At 55.4% G+C, this 25770-nt stretch overlaps 6 protein-coding genes across 6 annotated transcripts; 4 read left to right on the top strand and 2 right to left on the bottom strand.

Moving 5' to 3' along the window:
- Window positions 1-1035: 1035 nt before the first annotated feature.
- MONBRDRAFT_5910 (uncharacterized protein) lies at window positions 1036-1575 on the top strand (the record flags this gene model as incomplete). Its single annotated transcript, XM_001743399.1, has 1 exon — window positions 1036-1575. The coding sequence occupies one exon, from the start codon at window positions 1036-1038 to the stop codon at window positions 1573-1575; it is 540 nt and encodes a 179-aa protein (XP_001743451.1).
- Window positions 1576-2599: 1024 nt separating this feature from the next.
- Window positions 2600-10047, top strand: MONBRDRAFT_31280 (uncharacterized protein; the record flags this gene model as incomplete). Its single annotated transcript, XM_001743398.1, has 15 exons — window positions 2600-2756; window positions 2848-3222; window positions 3359-3586; window positions 3674-3772; window positions 3887-4031; window positions 4103-4208; window positions 4289-4354; window positions 5321-5391; window positions 5467-5583; window positions 5764-5881; window positions 6287-7226; window positions 7342-7997; window positions 8104-8435; window positions 8518-9793; window positions 9925-10047. 15 exons carry the CDS (start codon window positions 2600-2602, stop codon window positions 10045-10047), a joined length of 4809 nt encoding a protein of 1602 aa, XP_001743450.1.
- A 572-nt stretch (window positions 10048-10619) lies between these two features.
- MONBRDRAFT_23041 (uncharacterized protein) lies at window positions 10620-12474 on the bottom strand (the record flags this gene model as incomplete). The annotated part of the gene is made up of 8 exons (XM_001743072.1): window positions 10620-10845; window positions 10934-11046; window positions 11143-11235; window positions 11398-11469; window positions 11572-11663; window positions 11720-11914; window positions 12032-12118; window positions 12264-12474. 8 exons carry the CDS (start codon window positions 12472-12474, stop codon window positions 10620-10622), a joined length of 1089 nt encoding a protein of 362 aa, XP_001743124.1.
- A 254-nt stretch (window positions 12475-12728) lies between these two features.
- Window positions 12729-14682, top strand: MONBRDRAFT_35954 (uncharacterized protein; the record flags this gene model as incomplete). The annotated part of the gene is made up of 4 exons (XM_001743397.1): window positions 12729-13800; window positions 13898-14106; window positions 14230-14363; window positions 14447-14682. 4 exons carry the CDS (start codon window positions 12729-12731, stop codon window positions 14499-14501), a joined length of 1470 nt encoding a protein of 489 aa, XP_001743449.1. The 3' UTR covers window positions 14502-14682.
- Window positions 14683-15099: 417 nt separating this feature from the next.
- MONBRDRAFT_23039 (uncharacterized protein) lies at window positions 15100-17898 on the bottom strand (the record flags this gene model as incomplete). Its single annotated transcript, XM_001743071.1, has 12 exons — window positions 15100-15212; window positions 15365-15533; window positions 15680-15937; window positions 16023-16096; window positions 16203-16253; window positions 16357-16434; window positions 16550-16582; window positions 16675-16971; window positions 17068-17128; window positions 17247-17320; window positions 17410-17506; window positions 17839-17898. 12 exons carry the CDS (start codon window positions 17896-17898, stop codon window positions 15100-15102), a joined length of 1365 nt encoding a protein of 454 aa, XP_001743123.1.
- A 1520-nt stretch (window positions 17899-19418) lies between these two features.
- On the top strand, window positions 19419-25435 carry MONBRDRAFT_31278 (uncharacterized protein; the record flags this gene model as incomplete). The annotated part of the gene is made up of 11 exons (XM_001743396.1): window positions 19419-19495; window positions 19632-20016; window positions 20102-20221; window positions 20330-20482; window positions 20589-20984; window positions 21168-21257; window positions 21418-22695; window positions 22861-22968; window positions 23059-23285; window positions 23428-24628; window positions 24711-25435. The coding sequence occupies 11 exons, from the start codon at window positions 19419-19421 to the stop codon at window positions 25305-25307; spliced, it is 4632 nt and encodes a 1543-aa protein (XP_001743448.1). The 3' UTR covers window positions 25308-25435.
- Between the last annotated feature and the right edge of the window lie 335 nt (window positions 25436-25770).

The following is a 25770-nucleotide window of genomic DNA, read 5'->3' as shown; positions in this document are numbered from 1 at the left end:
GCGACATCAATGGCACGCCACCACCATCCATCCATTGCCAAAAGTCCGAAAAAAAAAATCCAAAAAACAAAAGTGCTCTCTGCTTGACGTGTCCTCGTCTTCCAAAATTCTTTTGTTTTGTTGATGTTTGCTCTCATCATGTGTGTGTGTGTGTGTGTGTGTGTGTGTTGTTTCGAGTACGCTGTATAGCATGCAGATGCAGAGATGTTGAGGTGCAGCTGCAGATGCGGGTGCGGGTGCGGGTGCGGGTGCGGGGGGTGTGGGTGTGCAACCTCCATCAGGTCGGGATGGGGGCTGCATTTACCAGTATCCTCTCCGCTCACCACATCTTGTACACCGTGAAAACTACATTGTCCTTGCCCACCCTTGACGCTCACTTGACACCTTTCCCTCGGGTCAGGCTTTTGTGGTTAAATTTGCTAGCCACCTGCGTCGCCTGGCGTCGACCTCCAGTCTTCCTCGCTCGCGGTGCCATTTGACGAGCCAAAGTCCCCTGTCGTCTCCTCCACACCTACACATTTGCCTGCCAATCCTCTCCGTGTGCACATTCACACCTCAAGGTGTCAAATCCACCCCAAACTTCACCATCGAGCCGTGTGCCATCCGCTGCCGCGACGGCCATTTTTTCTGCATTCGACTTCCCGTCCGCGCGACCCAGTACTCTGCTGACGCCTTGATCCGCTTTGATCAAGGCCCGCCTTTTCCTCAAAGAACACGACCGATCTACCATCACCTTCGTCGTGTGCTGTCCCCCGCACAGGCATCATCCCCATCTCTGATATCTCCCCCGGCTGTCGCTTCGTCCACTTCAGCACTTTGCCAGACGCCTCTTCAACCCTTGATATATTTTACCTCTTTTCATCAGGCCTCCGCAGAGCTGCAGCATAGCCACGTCACCCGCACATTCCACCAGGCGTCACCGCCACCATCAATCGCGCCGAGAACACTGGCCCCCGCCCACCGGCACCAATCGGCACAACGGCAGCTCAAACCTTGTCCCGCGTGGAGGGCCGGTCCCCCACACCAAACTGCAACATGAACGCGCTTGACATTCAGCGCTTTTCCCAAAAGAAGAAAATGTACGAGCATCAGCACACCCTGGATAAGCTCTTTGCGCCCGCTCACGCTCGTGGCAGCACAGAAGATAATCTGTCACGCCACCGCGAAGCCAACTTTATTGACCAGGGCCCGTTGATCGGCGAGTGCCGTCATCGTTCTGGCTCCATTTCAGACCTTGGCCCCAGCCAACCACCGTCGCCCCGCAAACAAACACCGCCCATGAGTGGCGCCAACGCTCTGAGTCTCTTGGGTGGAGGCAGTGCTGCCACGCCCGCTGCACCTGCCGAACGGCCTGACGCCCCAGGCTCCAAGTCACATGCAGCTGCCGGACTCGAGCAGGATGCGACTTCAGAATCATTACTCATGCACCGTCGGCGCACCATCCACCCGCGTCGCCAACGAGCACCTCTGCGCCCCCACTTGGACGGCCGCACACGCCGTCGCAGTGAATCCGAGCCCGTCAAACATACGCGGCTCTCACCCATCATGGAAGAGGCTGAAGAAGAGGGTACGTGATCTTGACTTGCTTGATCTGAGCAGCTATCTTCTGCGCTCTTGGACTTGGCATTGCTTCGATTACCTGTTGTGTTTTTTTTTGTTTTTGCGTCGTCTCCCAGCTCATGCGTGTACCGGTTTCTCTGGTTAACGATGTGTAGAAGTGTCTCGTCCACGAGCCAACACCCGTGCTTGAGCACTGGCTGACCTCAACCCACCCTGGGATTGTGAAAGTGTCTTAATTATCCGTTTTTTTTTAACCGTTTTGTGTCTGTACGTGCGGGCGTGGCCTTGTGGCCCCTGTTGTGGCGCAGAGTAGCTGTGGACGCTGGTTTGGTTTGCACCAAATTGGCAAGCTACTGGCAAGCCCATTCATTTTGCTTATTTTAGTTTCTTATTTGCCCTGCACATCTCGTTTCGTTGCGTTTGTGGCACGCTCATCCGAGTGGCTCCCTCGAGTCGAGCAGAGATTCTGACGACAAGGGCGCCTGCCTCTTCCACCGAGTGGACCTATTTTCTTCCTTGCGATCGCCCTTTGTTCTTGCTGCTTTCGAGCCTGATGTCATGCCTGTCTGTCCATCAATGTGCTCAAGTCCCTTTTATTTTCGGTTGTTTGTCTGTTTGTTTGTTTGTTTGTTGCCAGCTGAGGTGTGCCCACCCGCCGTTGTGGTTGCTGCTTGCTCCACCAATGAATTGGCACCGCCTCTTCTTCATACATGACTGGCTTGAATAAATGCCGTCTGATGCATTTGCTGTTGAGTGGCCAAACCGTAGCCTGGCAGTTGAATCCCTGCAGGCCTACCATATTCCAATCGAATCTCCGCAAAGATCATCCACCAACTTGATCCGACCGATAAAAGCACTCGTGAATTGTCATGTCAACAGCGTGACATTTCCTTTTTTTTTTTTTTCCTTCTTCTTCTGTCTGTCTCATAGATTCAGCGGCCTGCCCGCCAAATCAATGGACAAGCTGTCCCCTGCCACATCTGAAGCAGTCCCGCTGCTGCCTGTATTGGTGTGGCACAGAGTGTAGTTCATTAGCGTCATGGCCGGCACCGGGTTGCAACTCGCCGAGCTTGCCACACCGTTTGCCAGTGTGGATCTACACAAGGTGCAGGCCAATGTCCATCGCATGCAAGCCCGAGCCAACCAGCTTGGTGTGCGCTTACGCCCCCACTACAAAACTCACAAAACGCGACAAGGTCTGTCTTGCGCTGCCGAGAAGGACGCGATCAAGTCTCTGTGTGGGCCAAGGCAAAAACAATGACGCGCCTGCCACGCGTTGTTTGATAGGAGCGAGCCTACAGCTGGCTGCACAAGATCAACCCGGTATCACCGTGTCGACTTTGGAAGAGGCTCGGCATGTTCAAGCCGTGGTTTCAGACGTGCTCTTCGCTGGCTACCCCACCGAGGCCAAGGTCAAGGAGATCCTGGCTCTGACCGAGTCTCTGGCGGCCTTTGGAATTTTAGTTGCGTGCTCTGCCCACCTGAACGTCCTCTTCAGAGGCTTGCGTTTAGCCTCTCCACCCCCGGGCCGACCTTTGGGAGTTTGGCTGGACGTGGACAGCGGATACCATCGCTCAGGACTTGGTACAGATGCCGACGCTGCTGTCACGGCCCTAGAGCTAGTTCGCTGCATCAACCAGCACCCAGGGCTCACTTTCTGTGGTCGGTCATGCCGTGCACCTGGCAGCAGAGGCCCACTGGGCTGTCTGTCAGCCCCCCTCAAACGTGCGCTTGCTCTCTCTCTCTCTCTCTTTCTCTCGCGCCTCACTCCAAGCGTGATCTGCCGTCTTGAACACAGGTCTTTACACACACGCGGGGCATAGCTACGCCGCCCGAGGTGTCAGCGAGATTCAAGCCATTGCTCGACAAGAGCGTGATGCACTTTGTACCCTAGCCACTTACCTTCGCACAGAGCACATGACCGTAGCAGCAACGGCCGTGGGCTCTACGCCCACATGCAGCCAACCACCCCCTGAGGGTCTCGATGGCATAACTGAGATGCACCCCGGCAACTACATCTTTTACGGTACCTAGCCCATCACTCGCTTAGCCGCCCCTCCGGCTTGACCCCTTGCGCTGTTTTTGAAGATGCCCTCGTGCCACGTCGCTGCAGACGTCATGCAGGCGCACATTGGGGCGTGCCGTCTTGAGGATGTGGCCATCCAGGTGCACATGACCATTACTGCAGTTCAGAGGGATCGTCTGCTTGTGGGTATGTCACAGGTGTAGGCCTAGCTAGACCTGTCCCTTTCCCAAACGTTTCGGATTCGAGACCTTGATAACCCTCTTTGATTGTGTCCTCAGATGCGGGCTGGACGGCTTTCAGTGCACAAGGTGCAGGTACGCTGTCTTGCTAAAAACGTGTCCTGTCTAGCCTTAAAACGATCGTGGCGCAATGTTAACACCTGCCAACTGTTCCCCCAACAACCAGAGGAAGGCTTTGGCGCGTTTATCGATCATCCGACGCTGCGGTGGGTCAAATGCTACTTCTACACTTGAAGGACCATGAATGGTCGTCTAACCAAATGGGGTCCGCAAGCAGGCTTCTGCGCGTGTCTCAAGAGAGCAGCGTTGTCGTGGCTCAGCCCGAGTGTGATTTGACCGAGTCCTTTGCTGTTGGCCAACGTCTGCGCCTTTTGCCGTGGCATGTGAGTTTTCAATATGTGCGCACGGTCCTTGCCGTACCCACGCGTGCGCTTGTTCACGCGTCAAACGTGTGTGTACCCAGTCCTGTACCATTGCAGCGCTGCATCCCCAGCTTTTTGTCACTCAAGACCAAACCACTGTCCTCGAGGTTTGTCTCTTGATCCGTCGTACCCCGCGCCCTTCCTTGCTACTAATCGCTCATCAAGACTGTGGCTCAAGCAGACTTGGGAGCCCTGCCGTGGATGGTGATACATCAACCTTTCTCCCACTGACGCACATCCGATCAGACTTGCTGAATGTGAATGTGAATGATGCGCGATCCATTTCTTGCAAGGTCAAAACAACAAAATTTAATCCATCTTTCTTTGACAAAAGCTCGTGCTGACAATTCCATGCCGTCTTGAGCTGTTCACACACACACACACACACACACACACATTCATTGATGACCAAGCTGTGGTGGTACACACCTTAAACGATATACGGGCTGCCATCAGGGGCAGCCCATAGGGATGGAGAGCTTGGTGTGGCGATTTGACTAGACGCTGCTGTGTAGATGGACCTTCCCGTGTTGCCCATTGCTTTGCGTACTCTCGCGTGAAGCGAGCGTGAGCACGGGCCATCGCCGTACTGTCACCACCATGCAGCGCAACGTCGGCCCTCGCCCGACCAAGCGGCAGCCGACGCTTCGACCTTTCTTCAGAAGGCAAGAGCCACGTGTTCCCGTGGCAACGTGGCAGCTCGAGCTTCGCAATGTGGTCAGTCCCGGCTCTTTGATTGCCTGTGTCCCCCCTCTGCCACGAATACTGCTGCTGCTGCTGCTGCTGCTGCTGCTGCTGCTGCTGCTGCTGCCTTTGCCTCATGCTTTTAAATTCTGCCAACGTGCGGACAGCCTCGCACCTGGAGCCGCGCAGCTGTTGCTGCCTTCTTGGAAACGCGGCAAACTTTGACCTTGAATCCGCAAAGACAAACACCTTCGCTGACAACCTGGCGCGCCACTTTTGCACGCCAGAATCAGGTGGCCATGTCAAGCCTTCCCGCCTTGATTTATTTTTCCCAGGCCGCTCTGAGCCACCGCTCACCGCGCCTACTACCTCGGCCCCGTGTCCACCAGGCCTGTCAGGCGGCTTGTCGTGTGGCTTACACATACATTCAAGATCAGCTCATTGCCGTGCGCTTGCAACGGTGCGTCAAGCAGTAATCCTCCCCATCTTGCATCCGCCGCAACACGCGGCTAACTGCATCCCGCCTCTTCTGTAGCATACCAGAAGCAGACGAAAGCCTGGCGCCGCGGCTGCGCATTGATAATGTAGCCTGCTCTGTGGACTATCATCATGAGCTCTACTTGATCGCGTTTGAATTTGGCACTATTCTCGAGTGCGTGAAACCCCTCAACGTGTTGTTCGAGAAGGGTCGGAATGTGGCTGATGGGCGGGCGGGTGTCGCAGTGCTCCTTGTCGTCAGACAGGGCGACCGCTGTTGCTGATGGTGATTATTGGTGTTGCTCACTGCTCGCTGCGTGGACTCTTCCTCTTTGGCCTTTTTCATCGGTGTCAGATGTCAGTTTGAGCCTCCCAACCAGACAGGCACGGCTGCTTGTGTGGTCACCTACTTGCCTCCGACTGACATCGTGCATGCAGCAGCCGGCATCTCGCAGATTCATCTCAATGGTTGTGTGAGTCCTTGACCAATCAGTCATGAACCTTTCCCACCATTGGCACCTCTCTCCCCGCATTCAAAGAGGCATCTTCGCGCAACTCAAACCCAGAATTTCCCCTTTTCTTTTATGAATCGTGTGTAAACAATGACCATTGTGCGGACCCATGCACATATGTGAAGCAACTTCGCGCAATAATTCAGCATCGCAGGTCTGTCTCTGCCATGGCATCAGTCTTATTTGCCCTGGATGTTCACTGGCTAACAACACACATGATTATGTAGAGTTCCGGAAGCCAATGCCACGGCGGTGCGCGCTGCCCTCTTGCTCAGTGGCAAATAGAGCACTGGCCTTACCAAGACCTGCCCTGATTTATTTCCAGGTCTAATCGACGAATTGCCGCTGCTCGCTTTCTTCACATAGAACAAAGCGCGCGCGCCTGCCGCCATTGCCATACCCTCGACTGTGCGTGGACCTGTATCAAGCTCGCCCCCGCCTTTTCCAGAGGTCGATGCAACCCCTCAACAGCCTCCTACAAAGGTTGAGCGAGTTGCTTCCACCCTGCGCAGCAGCTCAGCCCCTGCTGATGCACCCATCGTCACCCGGATCGAACCTCCTAGCGAGCCTGCCCCCCACGCCGTGGCTCTCACTAGTCAGCCACCTATTCCTCGCAAGGTGGCTCCGGTGAGGGATGAAGAGCCCCCTCGTAAGCGAACAGCATTTGAAGCATCTGCGCAGCGCAAGACCATGCTGCTTGATGCCTGGCCCCAAGTTAGCTCGCAACGCATCACCAAGCCAGCCTCGACTCAGCCTCAGCACCGCAAGCTGAATGAGGATCTACGCGCCGCTCCTACGCCAGATCCTGTTCCAGGCCCCATGCTGAGGGTGATTGGGCCTGTTCAAGATGCTGCTGTCCAGACCACTGCCCCACCTGCGTGCCTGGATGCCAGCTCCCAGGTTGCTCCGATTGAGACAAACCACGTCGCGACGCAACACATAGGCACCATCACCCAAGACGCCGCATCTCAGACTGCAACCATCCCACCCATCCTTGATCAAGGCGTACAGGCAAGCGTCACGCAGAAAACGGCGTCAATCCAGGCCACCTCTACCGCACGCCACGCCAAGACCCAAACTCGCCCCCTTCACGCAGACATGACTACCCTATTGTCCAAGACCTGCAGTCGCGAACAACCTTGGGCTCTCTCAACGCATCGTCTGGCGGGCCAGCCCGCTATGGATGCGCGCGGTGCAACCTTTCTCGCCTGTGGAGCATGTCAACGCAAGGACAAACTTCAGACCTGTCCACGATGTGGGCTTGTGATTTGCCGTTCTTGCCACACCCGCCTACTAAGCTTTCAAGGTATGGGACTCGCTTGCTTCCTGTCTTCTTTTCCCCCCACTTATTTGCCGCTTATTGCACTGGCAGCCGTGTCACCCATCGCTCGTGTCCCTCTTGCTCTTTTTGTGTACGGCAGACAAGACACGTCAGCTGCAGAAACAATACGAGGAACTCTTGCACCCCCCACCTCTTGATTCAGAACCAGAGGTAGTTTGCTTAGATTCAGAGAATGACAGCGATCAACCAAGTCAAGAACACCCCACAGCAGGCACCAGGGACCCCAAAGCAGCAGGCAGTTCATCAACCCCCCATGGCCCTGGTGCCCCCTCTGGCAATCCACCTTGCATTTCAAAACCCATTGTGGTGGCCACAGCTCCCAGTGTCATCGAGGCCGCGACCATTCTATATGCTGCTCGGGGAGGTCACTCGATACCTTATCTGATTCTGGGACTGCAATCTGGGCTGGTCCAGGTCTATGAGCTCTCTGACTATCCGCCGCAAGGTAAACTGATTGCACAGCATCAGAATCACCGTCAGACGGTTGCTGCAGTTGCGGCGCTGCCCGATAAGGGCTACCTCAGTGGCAGCTATGATGGAACCGTGCATGCCCACATTTTGGGCCAGAAGACTTCCGTCATGACCCAGTTAGACGCGGCCGTGCACGAACTCTGCGTTGCTGGCGCTCGAGCTTTTATTGGCTTGCGCTCGGGTCACGTGGTAGTCCTGCATCTGCCTACCAATCTCATCCTTCATAGATTTGATGTGGCCGACAAGACCATTACGTCCATATCGGTACGCTTTATATATGCACGCTAGTTTCATGGGTACAGCGGTTTTTTTTGACTTGCCCCCCCCCTTCCCCCCCGTTTGTCCGCATGCACGCGGCTTTCTTGGGCAGGTCTTTGACTTTCAAGGCCTGGAAGTGATGTTGGCGGCTTCTGTGAGTGGTACTGTCCAAGCACAGCTCACCTGCTCGCATGAAGCCCCAGCGCGCCCCGACCCCAACCTCTCAGCAGCAGCAAGGCCGCGTGTCATGGCCTGCCTGGTGTGTCTCAGCCAGCGTACGGCCTCGAGTGTGGCGCCGGCTGATGATGGCATTTTTGATCGGCTTGCCTGCTCCAAATGCCTCCGACGTGAACATCAAAGCACCCTGGCGCTTGACTCTTGTACACACGCCAAGAATGGGCTCTGCAGTCTCAAATGTGAAGCGTGCTTGCATCAACGCATCAGGTGAGTGTGCTGCCATCAGCTGGCCAACATTAGCCGAGATGGGCTCATAATCAGCGCCATTCGTCTGCGTGTCTCTTGATAGAATCATGCGCCGTCAGTATGACAAGCATGTCACATTGGCTCTCAGCCAGGACGCAGACCTGACTTCCGTGCTGCAGTGCCGGGCATGCAAAAACCCGTGCCCACGCTTTGCGCCTTTCAATCTATGCCACGACTGTGTGGGATTGGCTGTGTCTGGGCGCAGTGTCTCTTGTCAGCAGCACGAGGGGCTCGCATGTGCCCCTTCTAGCTGCATAGAGTGCCGCACGATTGCCGCAAGACGAGTGACGAATAGCTATCGTCCTTCAATGGCCTGGGTGGCGCCCGGGTGGCGCTTGCTGGTTTCCTCCACGCCAGTGCTCGGCTTGCTTATGGTGCCGCCCTCGACGGTGGTTGTTAGCGGCAGCAGCAAGAAACACAACGTTCTGGCTCTCTCCATTTTTGATGGGAGCGTGCAGTGGCGCCTGACGTCGGGCTCGAAGACCGTTCGAGCGCTGGCGTTGCAGGAGCAGCATCTCTTTGCAGGAGGTTTTGATGGCTGTATACGATCGTTCTTTTGCCGTGCTACCCGTCGGTCACCGCGGCCTCACCAGGAGATAATGCCGAACCACGCGGACGACTGGGTTTATGCCCTCAAACCCGTTAGCATGAATGGCCACTCTCATTTATTGCGTGCAGGACGGCACGGCACGGCCTGGATCATCCCTCTCGGATTTAGCGGTACGCTGCCGGACATCACCCCACCTTCTTCCAGTGCTCCCTCAACAGCACCGGCTTCCTTTCATGGTGGCCCAACGACGGGCACAACGCAGCCTGTCGGCACCAAGGATGCTTTTCGTGGCACCCATCGATCACACGGAGCCATCCCACCCGCCCAAGCACATGAGGCCGGACGGAATCGAAATTATCGCTTGCAATGTCGGCAGTGTCATGCACTATTTGAAAGTCGTGCTGATTTGACGGCCCACCAGACTCTCGAGCACAACACAAACCCTACTTTTCAGCGTCGAACCAAAGACAACAATTACGTCTTCATGGGCAGCAAGGACTTTCAGCGCCTTGTGGACGAGGAGCAGCAGTCGTATGCCCAGCACCTTGAGCCATCTGCTGTTCAGGACCAGGTCCCTCTCCGCCCTGCCCCCCCGCCAGGCAAACTGCCGTGCGATGTCTTGGGCTGTACCGCCTTCTTAGACTCAGCGGTAGATTTGGAGAACCATTGTCAAAGCCTGAACCATGACGGCTACTTGGCAGCCCTTCATCGTTTGAAGCCATCACCGTACGAAATCTTAAACTTGGACCTCAATGCCACTTCGGCCCAGGTTAGTTCTTGGATATTTTGCCTGTCTTGTGCTTGGAGAGTGAGAGCTGCTTGGTGTCTCAATATCGCGCCATTTGGCCCCATATACCATGCCTTTGACTGTGTTAATCTCCTGCTCTATGTCGTATGCAGGTACGCCAGCGATATCGTGACCTGAGCCGGCGCTGGCACCCAGATCGAAATCCACAACAGTGTGCCAACTTGGCATTTCAAATGTTCTCCGAAGCCTATCGCACCTTGAACGCGGGTCAGTAGCCCTTCCCACTTCTTTGAATGCATGCTTCTTTTGGGAGTTGCAATGCAAGACCCAAAACGTGTGTTTGTTGACTTTGAAACAAATGGCCCTGCTACTACTTAACTTGCTTTTCCAAACATTCGGATTTTTTATTTTTTTTCTCTTTTTTTTTTTTTGGGGGGGGGGGGCTCAACTTTCTCCACTATCACGAGCTGAGCACAATCAACTTTTGGTTTGTGTGGAACACAATGGTATCAATCTCTTCAATTCACCTGCTACGTCGACGAAAAGACTCGGCTGCCATTTTTCCAAACTTTGATGAAATGTGGACCTGCATCCAGCAGCAAAAAGCAAAGATGTTGCTCCCGGTAGTAAATCCGTGCTCTTTCTCTGGTTCCCAGATGACCCCCGGCAAAAGACTAAGGCCTTGGTTGCTTTGAAGCGCATAAAAAAAAACATAATAGAGCATACCATGCGATTAAAAAAGGTCTCACATGCCTGCTAGCTTTGGGCATCAAGAATGTTTTTCACCTATTTAATCCATCCAGAACACGTGAGCCAAGAATCTGCGAGCTTGAGGAGCTGACATAGATCAGGCGGTGCATGAGATTGGAGTGCGCACCGCTTGAGGAGAAACACGGGCACCCTGGCGCTCCAGGAGAAGTCGGCTAATAGCTTCTGGGTCCTCGCCAACTTTGCTGCGATGGCTCATGATCATTTTGGAGAAGACCTGCGCCTGTTGAGTCTCGCCATCAGAACTTGTTTGAACTTGATTATCGACACTTGAGGGTGTGGCGGCCGGGGCCTGCAGCTCTGACCTGAGCCAACCGAAAGCCAGGGTCAGCCCGGGCACCCTGAACTAGGATCGTTGATCAAGAGTGGAGCGAGGGCAAGCCAAGCACATACTTGGCACGCTTTGCTGCTAGTTCAGCAATATGAGGCGGCACATCAACCTGCGCTATTGGATCCTCGAATGAATCTATCTGTGCCTGCAAAGCCTTGGCCCGTTTCTGCGAGGTCTATCATCGAATGCCAGGTGAATGCGTGTCTCGATTCTTGATGACAAGCTAGCATAGCGCAATTAGGTGGAACGTGGGTGAGTGCCACGAACACACCTGTGCGTTGTTCTTGTGCTGACGTAGTCGCTCAATTTCGCTCAGGATTTGCTTTCCAGACGTGGGTGAGGGGGCGCGCTTGAGACTGGCTGGCTGGGCCCGGGGAGCGTGTGCCGAAGGGTCAGTCCAGTTGATCGAGCGAGCTACGCGCTGGTGGGTGATGGCGGCGGCAACAAGGACAGGGTCGTGGAGTGAGCAGGCTTGATAGGCGATATAGGGAGCACAACACCTGCGACAGTGGGACAAATACCATACGTTGTCCACACGATGAACCTTTTTCCAGTGGTAGTAAAACTTGATGATGTTGGCAATGGGTTTGTGTGGCATCTACAAAAGCACATGGAAGCACATGTGTGTCAACACAGCTGAAAGGAATGGGCGAGTGCCGGTACGTCGTCCTGCTACCCTTGTACACATAGATCAACATACCCGCGCCGAAATCTTGTGAAAATATTTGCCATACTGGCGAAACAGGGCAGCAAACATTTTGACGTCGTCATCGCTCCAGTTCACGTCATCGTCTGCACGATGAGTCAAAGGGAATCGAACACGAGCATGAGCAAGACATGAAACACACCCAGCAGCGAGCCAGTGAGGCGGGTGTGGCGACCTCCCACACTGTCACATTGCAACTCACAGGGGTGCGGGACATAGTCTTGTAGATCCTTCTTTGTAGCCTCCAGATCAAACTTGTTCCAGTACAAGACACCCAGAAGCTGATCACGCTTGTGATTGGGCGCTATTTGCCGCAGCTGCTTCACAACGTCCTCCACTGTGGGAAGAAGATTGTTTTAGAGCAGAGATGATGGGTTGTGAGTCAAGCCCCGAGGACCATGAGGAGGCAAACGGAGCGTTGAACATATGTTTAACAGGCATGAAGTGGACGCACACTTTTGGGCACTGAAGGGGCAGTCTGCGGGTCGCCACATGCGGCGCGGATGCACTAATTGCGAGCGCAATTGTGCTGTATCATACACTGCCAGCCCAATGAACAATTTAGGCGGTGAAGATTTTTTAAAAAAAAAAAAAAAAAAAAAGAGGGAGCTTTGCACACACAGCGCATGCGGTGTGCAAACCCGCTGGTGAATTGTCACGGGAGACGCGCACATGACATTACGGACCAGTTTCATGAGCTGGGAGATGTGCTTGATACTCTGCCCCGACGCGAATTCGGTCATCTTGTTGAGCCAAGTCTGCCTCAGAGCTCTCCTCTGTAGCTGTATTTCTTGTGGCCAAAGCTCGGTCCCGCGCCTCTTGCCCAGCGTCCTGAGCAACTGATGCCTCAACGGTCGCAGCGCTTTCCGCCACCTGACCGGCAGTACTCGTTGCCATGTTTCCTCAAGAGGCACACACACGCACACACACACATACACACCGAAAGACACTCGTTACAGAGAAAGTGCGTGTGTGTGTGTGTGTGTGTGTGTGTGCTTACATATAATGTAGTGTGGGCTGGATTGTCAGATATTTCGAGCAAAACCAGCACTCAACATCTCCTCTCTCTCTCTCTCTCTCTCTCTCTTTCTCTCTCTCTCTCTCTCTTGAGGGGGCGCTCAAGCGTCTATCGCTCGGCGAAGACTTGAGAGATGGATCTCGCCGAAGCCGAGGCTACGCTGCAAAGCCTTGAGGAGGCACTACAGATTGGAGGCCCAAACCCAGAGCTGGAGGCAATGCGCCAGGACCTGCACGACCTCGTCCAGTTGCTGCGCAGCGAGCAGGCATCCTCCTCAGCCCCATCAACAGACAAGGCGCAGTCGCAGCAGCCGCCTGCCCAGGCACAGTCGTCTTTGTCTGGAAATCAAAACCCTGTCTCAAATGCGCCTCCGCAAACATCAAAAGACCAAGCCTATGCCAGCTTTTTCGCGACTGAGGAAGCACGCGTAGCGACCGTAACGGCCGATACGCGCGCACACCGTCCAGCGTATCGCGAAACCATCGCCCCAGGCTCCGAATGCATGGCGCCCTTTACAACAAAGCAAGGCGAGCGAGCCCATCACTTGGCTCGCGTCCTTTTCCTTGAGACTGATGGCCAGAACTGCCTGGTTGACTTCCAACGCCCATTGTCTGCGGACATGTGCACTTGCCCTGCCTTCCTGCAAGGACATTGCCGCTTTGACACGGGCTGTTCCTGGTCACACGGCCATCGCGTGTCAGTGGATGCATTGAAACCAGCTGCTGAGCAGCCACTGGAAATCAATGCGCTGTGCCTGGTCCGTAGCGGCCCGCGTCTCTGGCGTCGAGCCCTCTTGCGCGGGGTCGCTGATGATGGCCAAGCCTTGGTATCATGGGTCACACCCCTCGGTGTGGCCTCCGGATCAACCGATGTTATTGCAGTCTCCAGTGATCATTTGGCCCCAATGTGTGCTGAAGCAGAAACTCTCTCTGATGATGACGACTCGGATGGCGACTCGGATGACGATGCTGAGGAGGATACCGTAACAACAACCGCGAGAATCGACGTCAAGACGTTTGGGGCTTGGGAGCGGCACACTTCGGGCATCGGCCTTAAGCTCCTGCAAAAATATGGTTACAAACCCGGCGATGGCTTGGGAGCAGATAAGCGTGGCCGTGTCGAGCCCGTGGCGGCCCTGGTGGTGCCAGCAGGGAAGAGCCTGGACAAGATCATGCAGCTTCGCGCTCAGGGTCGCCTACACTTTGGTAAGTGCAGCCGTCGACATGCGTGCCTTCACGCAGCTTTGTGTTGCTGTCAACTTTAAACTGAGGGGTCCTGTACTTGACTTTCGCTTGATTTCAGTGGGTGAGCCTCCAGCTAAGAAACATGGCGCGCGGCGAACGAACAAGCCCACAGTCTTTGACAAGCTAAATCGCATTCTGGCCGAGCCGGCACCAACCGAACGTTCAGGCACCCCGATGGCGCAAACAAACTCATCCCGTGGACCGTCGACCAAGCCCAGTGGCCCTCCACCAACGGCGCAAGCCCAGCTCTTGGGACTCGAGGCACAGGTTCGTGGTCCTGATCGACGAAGATGGCTGCTTTATTTTTTTTTTTTTTTCCTGTGGTTTGTTTTTGTCATCAACATCCGACTGACCACCGCCTGCGCTCCCCTCATACTCTTGTTTCGCAAGATTGCTGAACTGGAACGTTTCAAGCAGCGACAGTCGGGACGCGACTCACAGAGCCGCCGCGTCACCGACGCCGTTCATGGCTACATTAGCGGCGCTGATGCTGAGATTGCCACGCTGCAGGCGGCCAAGCACAAGTATGTTCAAAGTGGGTTTCGCCGCCCTCTTCTTAGTTCCCGGCATGTTGACGAACACGCGTTGCGCGTGTGCTCCCTTGCAGATTAGAGAAAGAGATCAAGCGGAAAAAGTCTCGCGACACACGTCGCCTTTTCTAAGCGTCCCTGAATCGATTTTCCAAGCTAGGCTGGTTTTGGGGTTTTTGTGTTTCTGACCTCATCTTGTTCTGATCATGACCTGGGCTCACTTGTCATTGTTCTGTGTTTAACGGACGAGCGGTTGATGCGGCGTGACGTTGCGCGGTATACATGAGAAAGAAGTTCAAGTTCAGTGGCCTGGCCTTTCGATTGATGCTAGAGCAAAGGCAAATATGTGCGACGAAAAGCAGGGACACATGAAATGGTAAAAGAAACGAAATGTGGCTCATTTAGAGAAGGGTTCCGCGGCAAGCTTCGCCGTGGCAATCGGGGAAGGGATAGTAGTCGGGCACGATATCCACCTAGAATCGGATGCACGGGCAAAGGTGACGGGTGTGAGGAAGGTTTTGGCGAACGACAGCACACGACGGGTTTTTTAGGAAAGATCTCAGGGCAAACGAGGGTTACCTGGGTGGAGAAGATGTAGGGGAAAACGCCGACGGGAGCATCAAACTCAACCTCGAGGAACCAGGCGCGGAAGCCGGCATCGGGGAATGCCATCTCACCAGCTGAGAGACGCAGGACAACAAAAAACGGGTGATGTGAGGCAAACAATCAACTACATAAACCGATTGGATTGTAGGTGATGCTGGACATGGAACGCACAGAAATGGGTGTCATCAATCTGGGTGGCGTCCTTGCCCTGCCAGAGCACGGGTTGAACGCAGCCACCTGCCACATGACCATCAGAACCCAAGACACGAGTGAATGAACCGATGCGTACACAGTCAAAAAAAAGGTGCATGGGAGGGCAGCAGCAGCAGCAGCAGCAGCATGTCAGATCGAAGTAAATGTGCAAAAGTCAGAATACAGATGCACCGTACCTTCCACAGAGATGGTTGGGCAAGGGTTCTCGCCAGTCACGAGACGCCAATCGCGGCGGGTATGGTTGAGAGTATCAGCCCAGCGAATCTTGACTTGCTTGGGCTTTTCCGAGGTCGTCAGATTGATCCAGGCGGAGGTGTTGTCGGCGTTGCGGCCAAACTTCCAGGTCTGTGGCAAACAAGGTGTCGAACGCACGCACACGCGCCAGGTGAGCGCGAGTTGTAGTCATGGCAGGGACGGAACGCGTGAAGCAAGACACCCATTGGACGCTGAGGATTAAGAGCGAGACGTCACAGCCATTGTTGCTCACGTACCATCTCAGGGCGAGTCTCGTTGGCAATGACGTCATGAACAAAAGAGGAGATGGTCTTGACAACCTCAACGAGGCCGGTCACAAGGGAGTGCTCGGCGTTCTTGATGAAGATGAGGTGCGATTCACCGTACTGGGTCACGTTGTCCCACCAAAAGTAGTTGTCGTCCAACTGGAAGAACTCGTCGCCTGTCGAGTCAACAACAAGCTTGGGCATGGTGTAGCGCTCGCGGTAGACGTAGGGATCAACGACATCCGCCAGCTACACGGCCAATCACCAAGACGGAATGAGATGCTGGACTCATGCCCAAGCTTTGACCGCGTGATGACAAAGCCAAAAGACATACCAGCTGCATGTTGGGGTGGTCGATGTTCTGGGTGAAGTTCATGCTGTAGTAGTCCTTGAAGGCAAAGGTCCAGCCTGTCGCAGTGCAGTGTGCAGTGAGGTCAGCCGTATAAAGTACGAGGCAACTTGCACTCGAAGTGCGGTGGAGAAAATGCGGCGCTTGATGCATCCCGAGACATACCGCCGTAGGCGCGGTACATGTGGTGCACATTGGGAATCATTTGGAGCAAGTCTACCCCCAAGAAGAGCACGTGAGAACGAGGCAGTGCTAAGCACCACAAATTGGTTTGCCTCACTCTGAACCTTCACAAAATCAACCAATGCCCAAGACGTACCCATGACAATGGGAACCATGGCCTTGACGCGCTTGTCGACAGCGGCAGTGGTCCAGGTCGTCCAGCCGCGCTTGGAAGCTGTCAAGAAAGTACAAAATGGATTTGGCAAAGCGGTGTATGAGGACGGACGGATGAGTCGAGGATTAGAATACCGGTCAACCGCCGGTAGCAGGGGGCAGGAGGCAGGGCTTACCGCCAGCCACGATGTGGCCCGTAATGTCCATGTCTAGAGAAATACAGACAAAAATACAAGGCAACAAAGGATCGTCACCGCACAGTTCGGCAAGCAAATTCGACAACGTCCCCGGTGGTACGCACTGTAGTTTTTCTTGAGGTAGGCCTCAGAAGTGTCCATGGCACGAACGGCGGCCTTGGTCATGGGCAGGCGGAGCAGCCATTCGGGCTCGTTGGGGTTCTCAATGAAGTGGTTCCAGGTGTAGGCAATGATGGCATCCTCCACACGACGAGTGGGGGGCTGCTCGGCCTTGAAGTAGATGGGAGCGTTGGGGATTTGGAAGAGAACGGAGCAGGGAGCGAAGGAGGTCAGGGCAATGGAGACGCAGAGGAGGACGTCTTCTGAGTCGGGCGACGGCACGCTGTCTGTGTTGTAATCACCTGTGGGGCACACAGAAACAAGGTGCGGATCAGCACCTTTGGCACCAAGAGCTGCACTGCACTGTGTAACAATCGCAACTCGACGTGAAGACGTACCGGTGATGTACATGGTGTTGGTGTCCTTGTACTTCATGGTCTCGGGAATGACGATGGCCATCTGGCGACAGGCCGAGGCAGGTGAGGGAAGACGGCGAGGCGAGATTGGGTAGGAAGACGTGAGATCGGGAAGGTGGGCCAGCCGATTACTTGGACCTAACCCTAACCCTTGGACTTACGTAGTGCCACCAGATGCTGCGATCCACATCGTTGTCAGTCAGCCACTGCTGGGAAGTCATGTTCAGGATGTGCACTGTCCCATTGCGATAGCAGCGGGTGAGTGCCAGACGGGCAAAAAGGATCAAGGCCTGGCGCAACCGTAGACTGATTTGCAAAACTGACCGCGATAGCCAGGGCCCGTGTAGCTGACGTTGGTGTCAAACCACTTGTAGTTGCTATCGGGCTTGTTGACATAGTCATCGAGAGGCGTAGCCTTCACCTATTCAGCCACAAGTGTTTGTGCCAGAAACACACCAAAGTAAGCAGAAACCTGAGACGATGCAGATGCAAACAGATCTTTCTCCTTGACATCTTTGAAGTTCAGACTCATGATGGGCCCCGTCCGCCTCACTGAAAATCCCTCAGCACTCGATCAACACGTGCCAAAACGGTCTACATGCTCAGGGCACTGAGGCGGCTCGATCTGCCGATGCGACCAACATGACCTGGCTTCCCAGACACCTGCCTGCCTCATGCACGATCCCCTGATAGCCATAGTCAAGGCGCTGTTCAATCGAAACGGGAGAGGATCAAGCATGGCAGCGTACTTACACCCACGGCGAGGAGGGCGATCAACGCCACGATCACGATGGTGGCCGTCGACATGTTCATGGTGTCCTTTTGGTTTGTTCAACACACAAACAAAAAAAAAAATGATCTACACCCTCATGCAGCTCGACAGTGCTGCGCCCTAAGAAAGTCCCACACACAGATGCGCATGTCAACACCACAACAAGAGCTGAGACGAGACCAACGCTTGGTAATGGTGTCTTTGATCCTTACGGGAGAGGAAGCGCCCTCCAAAAAGCGGTTGGTAGCAAAGTATGTCAACAGGCGCACTTATGTTGGCTCAGACCAGACTTGATAATGGAGGGGCCATAATATGACTTTGGGGAAGGAAATGTCAGCAATTGTGTGCCGGACGCCGACGCGAGGATCACAAGGACACGTGAAACGAGGGCGATTGAGTGAGCGCCTCGCTGCCGTCGCTGCCGTCGCTGCCGTCGCTGCCGTCGCTGCCGTCGCTGCCGTTGTTGTCGTCGCAACTTGCCTCGTGACCACAGCCATGGCCAAGGCGCTGACGGATGCAGCCTCTGAGGCTCTAGCAGAAGTTGAGGGATTGGTCACGGAGCTTACTGCTCAGGAACGGCCCGGCAAAGCGGATTGGCGACGTCTTGCTCAGGGCGTCGAGGCTCTGAGCCGTACCTGGCATGACCTCGTGGCAACCGACGGGCCGGCGCTGACCGACGCTACGTCTGCACATGATCTTGCCACACGGACATTTGCCTTGGCAATGGTCATGACTCGTGAGCGTCGCCCTGTCCTTCGGGTGAGCCCCAAGCGTCCCCCTCAACGAGTTTTTCCAAACCCCGTCAGAACCTCTTCCTCACTGAGCCACTTACTCGCGTCCTCGCCAAACGCCAGGTCTTGGCCTCCATGGCCACGCTGTGGCCAAAGCAATCTCATCAAGCTTGGATGGACCTGGTAGCCTCGCGCCTAGCTACTCATGCCCGTGACGATCACGTAGGTTGAATGCTTTTATCCCGAGCCTAGCTCCACCCGGCAAGAGACTATTACTTCGAGCCCTCACTCCGAGGCTGCCACGTGCTTGGCCTATCCGCCTGTATCCTTTCTGTTCATCAAAACCCGCCGCTAGAGTCTCTGTGGCGTCTTGCTAGACGTTTTACCCATGCTAGAGAACCGTGAAGTCCCAGCCTTTCAGGAGCTTTTGCAGGCAGTTGCGCCCGTGCTCGCGCCCGCCCTGTTAGCAGCTTTGGGCCCAGCCCAGCTCCCGTTGCTTTCCGACAGCGAGGTTCTAGGCCTTCTCAAGGTACACCCCTGGTGGCCCCATGCCCACTTCTTTGCTCCTTTCCTTTGCTGGCCGCATGCCCTTTTTCGCCTGGATCTACGATAGGCCCGAGGGGCGCGCCTCCTGCTCGTTCTTCCTGCTCGCGTGTTGGATTCGGCTGCATGACCATTTTGCCTGCGATCGGGCTTTGTATTAGTTGGCCATGCTGTTGTTGCAAGTACCAACGAGCCCATTTGTGGCGCATGCATCCTGTGAAAGCCTGTTGGCCGCACTCACCGCTCTGGCCGACCGCCCTTTTCCGGAACTCCACAACCTGGTCATTATGACCTACATGGTCTTGATCAAAACCCACGCCTCTGTCAACGGCACGGAAGTCCATCTACCCGCCCTACTCACTGGGTGAGTGGCATGGGCTCATCCCTCGCATTCAAACACACACGCGCGCACACACACACACACACCCTTGCCAATTTCGTCCTCGATCTCAAACCTCAAGAACTTCATGCACTTCTCAATGAAACGCTTGACCGCGCAGAGATGCCAAGGCCATGGCAGCAGAGACGCAGTTCCTGGCCGTACCTTCCCTGCAAGGCACAATCGAGGGCGCCCATGCCTCGGTGCCCCACATCCGCGGCCTGCTGGCCTTGTTACCGCGAGAGCAACTTGTTGCCAGGCCATCCACCACATCAGAAAATGACTCCACCCCCCTCTTTGAGCGGCTGGTCTCCGCCCTTTTGCTGCGCGCATCCCCGGACCAAACCTTGGACACGCGCATTGCCGCCTATCAGACACTTAACGTTGCAGCCTCGTTGCTTGTCACGCAAGTGACCGACGCGCCAGATTTATCGGCCTTTGATGTTGCTAGCCTGGTGACTGAGCTCCTCAACTGTAGCATGGAAGGAGCTGACGACAAGGTGGCGGTACGCCATGGTGGTTACCCCCTGTGCATTCTTCACTCGCATTCCCGGCTCCCGCAACTCACGTGGCTTTGGCATGGCTTGGCAGGTCATCAAAAGCCAGGCACGCAGCATCTTTTCCAAGCTCTTGCGCCTCCTCCGCTCTGGCCAGGAACAGCTACTGGAAACGTTAACCCGAGGCCTGGCCGCCATGCCCGCGGATAGCAAGGTACTCGATTCGGCCATGTCGCTGCCACGATCAGTGCTCGCCTTATCGCCGCGCCCATGCTTCTTGCCATCATGCAGCTCTAACCAATGATGCCATCGCTCGTGATAGCGACGGTATGCTTTGCTGGCGCGCTTGGTTAACGAGTTTGGCTTTGACTTTTGGCAATCGCGCTTTGTCGATCTGCCCGCCATGGTGGCCGCTGGACTCGAGTACCATGGCACTGTTCAAGCCGCCAGTAGCGTGTATCGTGCCGCCATCAAGGTCAGGGTCGATCCAAGCCCTGGGGCTCCAACCTGCTTCTTTAAGCTCTTTAAATGAGACGCTTCGCGCTGAATGCATTCTCTGTGTTGATGGCGGCAAACCGCAGGCGTATACCTTTCCAACAGACTTGCCGCGCTGGAGAGCCAGCTGGGCAAATCTTCTAGTTGATCTCTTGAGTCGGCGCGAGGCAGCAGTGGCTCTCACCGTCCGTGAGCTCTGGCTGCCAGACACGGCCCGCGCCTCGCCCCTGCTTCTACCGTGCTTGCGTGAGGAGCTGACAGCTCGTAAGGTGCATCTAGACTACAGCAGCCTTCTTCAAGGTTTGCTTTTGGTCGCTGCCGCTGCTCGTCAGGAGGGTCAACTCCCCGATGATATATGGCGTGATCCAGCCACTTGTGCTTCTGCCCTGGGCTTGGACTATGCATCTCTCCAAAGTGCCTTCCTTCATCAGGACGAGAACATCCGTTTCACGGCAGCAGCACTCGTGCTTGCGGCCCCACAGGTTGGGCATCCCCTTGGGAACCATCTTTGAACCAATAATCACGCGCACGCACGCACACGCACACGAACGCGAACACGAACACACCTTTCCTCACAGCTCTCTGACACGGTCTGCTTTCGTGTTCCCCGCTTGTTTTTATGCATTCGAGCTCACGCCATGCCACCTGACTGGCGTTGTACTCAGACCATCCACGTGCCGGAAACCTGCGAACTGGATCTCTTTTGTCAGTTTGTATCCCAAAACCTCAACTGCCCTTGGGCCTCAGCACGTCAGGTACAACCCTTCTCGCACATGCGTCTCTATGATCGTTTTTGGTTCTGTTTTGTTTGTTTTTTTTTGTTTCTTTTTGTGTGTGTGCCCATCTTGCCGGTCGCAGTAAGCAGGCATATTTGCGCTCACGATCCTCATTGATCTGCCGCGTTGCACTACATAGCGGACCCTAACGCTGGTGCGGCAATTTTGGCAGCGCCTGCTTGTTAGTGAGCAGCACGCTCGCCAGCGCCATGCCAAACTCGAAGCCATGGCTCTTCGCCGCGCAGACGAGGATCAAGCACTTTCGCCTGAAGAGGATCGCAGCCATTCTGAAGCATTCGATTTAACTGATGCCGCCCATGAACGTGTCGAGATCGCGCTCCGCCACTGCCAGCGAGAAGCCCTCCTCAGCCTGAGCGTCGGAACCAACGCGCAACGCTCAGGGCAGGGTCTCAAGCTTCTCTTGCTCTTGGAAGATATGCTGGAATGGACCGAATGGGCTCACGCTGACGTGGTGCAAAATGATGCCCATGCTCTCTATACGGTGGCTTTTGCTCTGGCCTCCAACTACCCCGCTCTGCGGGCCGACGCCGCCCGCGTCCTTCAAGCGTGGTACCCGCGTCTGGCCCCAACAGAGCAGCTCAATCTCAAGGAATTTGCCCTGCGAAACATGTGGTCAGCCTGTGGTGCACCACGCAGCAAGGACCGTCAAGCAGCCGTTGCCTTCGCGCGAACGTTGTTGCCTTTGCCAGTTGAACACACCATCGTGGTAACCCCTGATCCAATGCGAACCCCCGCCCACAGTCCGACCTTGCCTGCACAATCAGCCGATGCCGAGGAAAGCGCGTCTCCGCTTGCCCGCCTCGTGGTAGCCGGGGCCCCCGTCTTGCTCTCCTTGGAGGCACGCGTCACAGCGCCTGCTTCAATGGCCCAGTCGTCCTGTGTACAGCTTCTGCTTCACGAGGTGCGCTATCATATGGGTATCTTAACGGCCTCGACGGATCGTAATCGGTGGAGCCGCCACCCCTTGGATGGTTGGATCGAGTGCGTGCAGGAAGCACTGCTGCGCGAGCCCTTGAACAAGGAAGACTTACGGGCAACGTTTGAGCTGGGACAGGCCGTGCTGGCCTACGGTCGAGCCATGCTGGCACTGGATCGGGGCTCCATGCCTTCTTTCGCTGATATGGACGGTGCCATCACCGATTGCGTGGAAGATGATCAAGACACCATGGCCAGCGACAACGCTTCCTATGCCATGAATTTTGCCTGGACCACACTACGCGCCGGCTCAGCCCTACTAGCCACGGTGGTGCAGGTCATTGTTGGCTCAAATACGGGCCATTGGTCAATGGACGAGCAGGTCGCACTTACTCAGACTGTGACGGAGGGTCTCCGCGACATTTTGGCCTCGTGTCGCCATCGTGGCATCATCGAGTCCACGGCCGGGACACTGCTGCAGGTATTAGAGGCCGTCGAGGCCTCGGAGAGCTCTTCTCTCCAGGTCATAACAGATCAGCTCCTGGCGGTTGAGCTTGAGCGGTGCCGCAATGGGAGCGACGCTCTCTCCGTGACTCGGCGCTCCGCCGGGCTCCCCTACATTGCTCATGCCGCTCTTCGGGCTCAGCAAACTCGCAAGCGCCACGCTCTGGTTGATACCATGGCACAACTTGAGGGCATTGCCCGCTTGGGCATTCACTTTGACGCATCTGACGAAACACTGGATCCACCACAGGTTTGTTGCCGCTGCCCCGCTGCCTGTGGCCACCCTCGTGGACTGGACGTCTGCTCATGAGAAAGGTGTTCTGCTGCTCGCCACCTATAGATGTTGGCGTTTTACGTGCTGAAGCTGGTGCTGGGTGATCGCACACTCAGTGCAGCTACCGAGCACAGTCTGGCACATTGCGCGCGACTTGCCATTGATGGATTCAGAGCAAGCACCTGGTTGATTCGCAACGCCAGTTTGCAGCTTTTTTCCCAAGCAATTGAGCGCATCTTTGAAAGTGGGCCCAACGAAAGCGGCTGTCTCCCCACAACGGACTTTGCTCGCCGGTATGTGCATACCATCGCTTCGTTGAGACTTGGTTGGGCTCGCCTTCCATTGCGCGCACCTCACATTCACCCCTGCCTTGCACCGTGCTTAACCTTGTGGTCATTCCAACTGCTGTGGCTGGGGTTTGAAACGTCAACATAGGTACCGAGTGCTCTGGACTCGCTTACAACAGGAAATCACGGATCTGGCCAAGCATTGCTTTGACCTACCCTTCCTTCTGGATCAACCACATTTGATGCCCCTCTTGCTCATGCTGGCTCGACTGCGTGGTGCACTCAACGCGGATGATGTTGTGCCGGAGGGCTTATGGGACAGTCTGGCTCGATTGGCACAGTGCCCGAGCTACCACGCACGGACTCGAGCGGCCATAGCCCTGGCACGGCTCGGCGAAACGCCCCGCCTGCTTGATACAACCGAAGTGACCACGCCCAATGCACTACACGGAGCGCTACTCTGCGCTCATGCCGCGTTGAAGCGCGGCATTGTGTGGGCACCGGCAGTAGGGAATTGCTTGCGCGGCCTTCAATCCAAACTTGGCACCACTTTGGACTCCATGTGCTTGCATGCTTGGCAAGAGTGCTTCTTGGCACTACCCACTGAATGGCAAGCACGTTTCGAGACCGTGAGCCCACAGCATGCAACAGTGCACGTGCAGGTCCGCGCACAGGCTATGGAAGCCCATCAAGCCCATCGCGCCCAATCTCTGCAACAAGCCAAAGCTGCCCTGGCCACCGGAGAAATCACCGCCGAGGATGCGGCCCGGCTACTTTTTGCTCAATTCTCGAATACTGTAGCTGATGAGCTGGCTCTGACCGCACTGGCTCATGCAGTGCTGCGCGCGCTGGGTGCTCAAAAGTCTGGCACTTACGACGTGTTCGCTAGCACTGAAGTGGTCCAAGGCGTTTTGCAGCTAAAGAACGATCGTCTGCGACAAGCTCTCTTTGCAGTGCTGGGCTACGTGGCCGTGGAGGAGGCGTTACCAGCATTGCTGCACCGCTGCATGGCTTTGTGTGCTTGGGATCGCGATCCTGTCTTCCAGCTTGCGGCGGCCCGTTGCATGCGCGGTCTGTGCGCGAGATCTACAGCAAACCTGGAGGTAGCGTGGGCTCGAGACGCCGTGCTGGTGCTGCTGGAGCTAGCCGAAGCTGAAGATGACTCAATTCGCCAAATGGCTTGCAAAGCCTGGCAAGGCCTGTCGGGCGCGCAACTACCTGCCAATTTTGTGGGCACTTCGAGCGATATTATGGCCTGGTTGTGTACGTCGGCCACCACAGACGCCGCGCGTGAGCATTTATTGGTGCATTTTTTGGAACGATGTGACCGCTTTGAAGCCTTGAACACGGTACGTCACCTCGGCTGCTACCTATGGGCAAAATGCTGCAACCGCCCTCTCACCCTTATCCTGCTTTGAACCCCCCGCCCAGACCAAGTTGTTTGAACAAGAACCTCTCAACTGCTTCCGTGAGCCCCTTCTCTGGTTTCAGCGCACGCACCGCTTGGCAGCGTATTGGGGGCCCCTGGCTCTGCAGCCAACTACGGTTGCCCAGTGGCGTTCACGCTTGCTGTCAGACCTCGAAAATTTGAGCACAATCAATGCCGTAACCTTGTATGCGCAGTCAGAGCGCCTACGAGTTTTCAAAACCATCCACACATTAGGTGCGGTGTTTTGCAGCCAACACCACGTGGATGCTGAGGTGTTGAAGGCGGTCGAGCGCGCGCTTGACAATATGTGGTGGATCAACACGGACGTCTGTCTGGGCTTTGACCTCCGATGGCAGCTCGGTACTTTGCGAAGAAGTGGTGGTACAACGATGGACGCACTCGATGGTGCTGGCGAGCCCGCCGCATCTCCTGCCCAGCACCTGCTGCTGCTGACGGCGCTTCTCGCTGCAGTGGGTATCATAAAAGCATCTGAGGCGCCCGACGTTGAGCAAATCCCGTCCGAGGGATCGACCACAGACCCTTCAAGTGACGTAAATAGCCTGTATATGATCACCGACAACGTTTGGTGGCTTTCGTAAGGAAAGCTGGCTCAATCACCTCGCGGCTGTCGCGATGACCTGTCTCCCGAGTCCAAGATGTCTTCTGCATCACACCTGTCACTTTTTCTGGTGTGCGTCTTTCGATTAATTTACTCAAGGGGAGTGAGTTTCGATTTTTTTCAATTATCATTCTACTTTTTCCGAAACGTCAACACGAATTGAAACGTTGCAAGTCGGCTCACAAAAAGGGCCACAAGTTAAATTCAGCAGCGACTGTGACCATGCTCCAAGATGCATACCCATACATAAATTGGGCAGGGGTGTCAACGGTGGCGCAAGTACACAAAGTAACCGGGTTTGAAGCACACGACCAGCGCACACATACAAAAGAAAGAAAAAAATCACAAACTGAGCAACAAAAAGACAAGTCAGCAGGCGGGCGTCAACGGTTGGCACAAATCGATGAAAGGCAAGAAAGCGTCAAGACACAGTTGCCCAAGGC

This window comes from Monosiga brevicollis, genomic scaffold (assembly GCF_000002865.3).
Source record: "Monosiga brevicollis MX1 MONBRscaffold_3 genomic scaffold, whole genome shotgun sequence".
NCBI lineage: Eukaryota > Choanoflagellata > Craspedida > Salpingoecidae > Monosiga > Monosiga brevicollis.
Note: the sequence above shows the minus strand (reverse complement) of the source record. Positions and strands in the feature narration are given on the sequence as shown.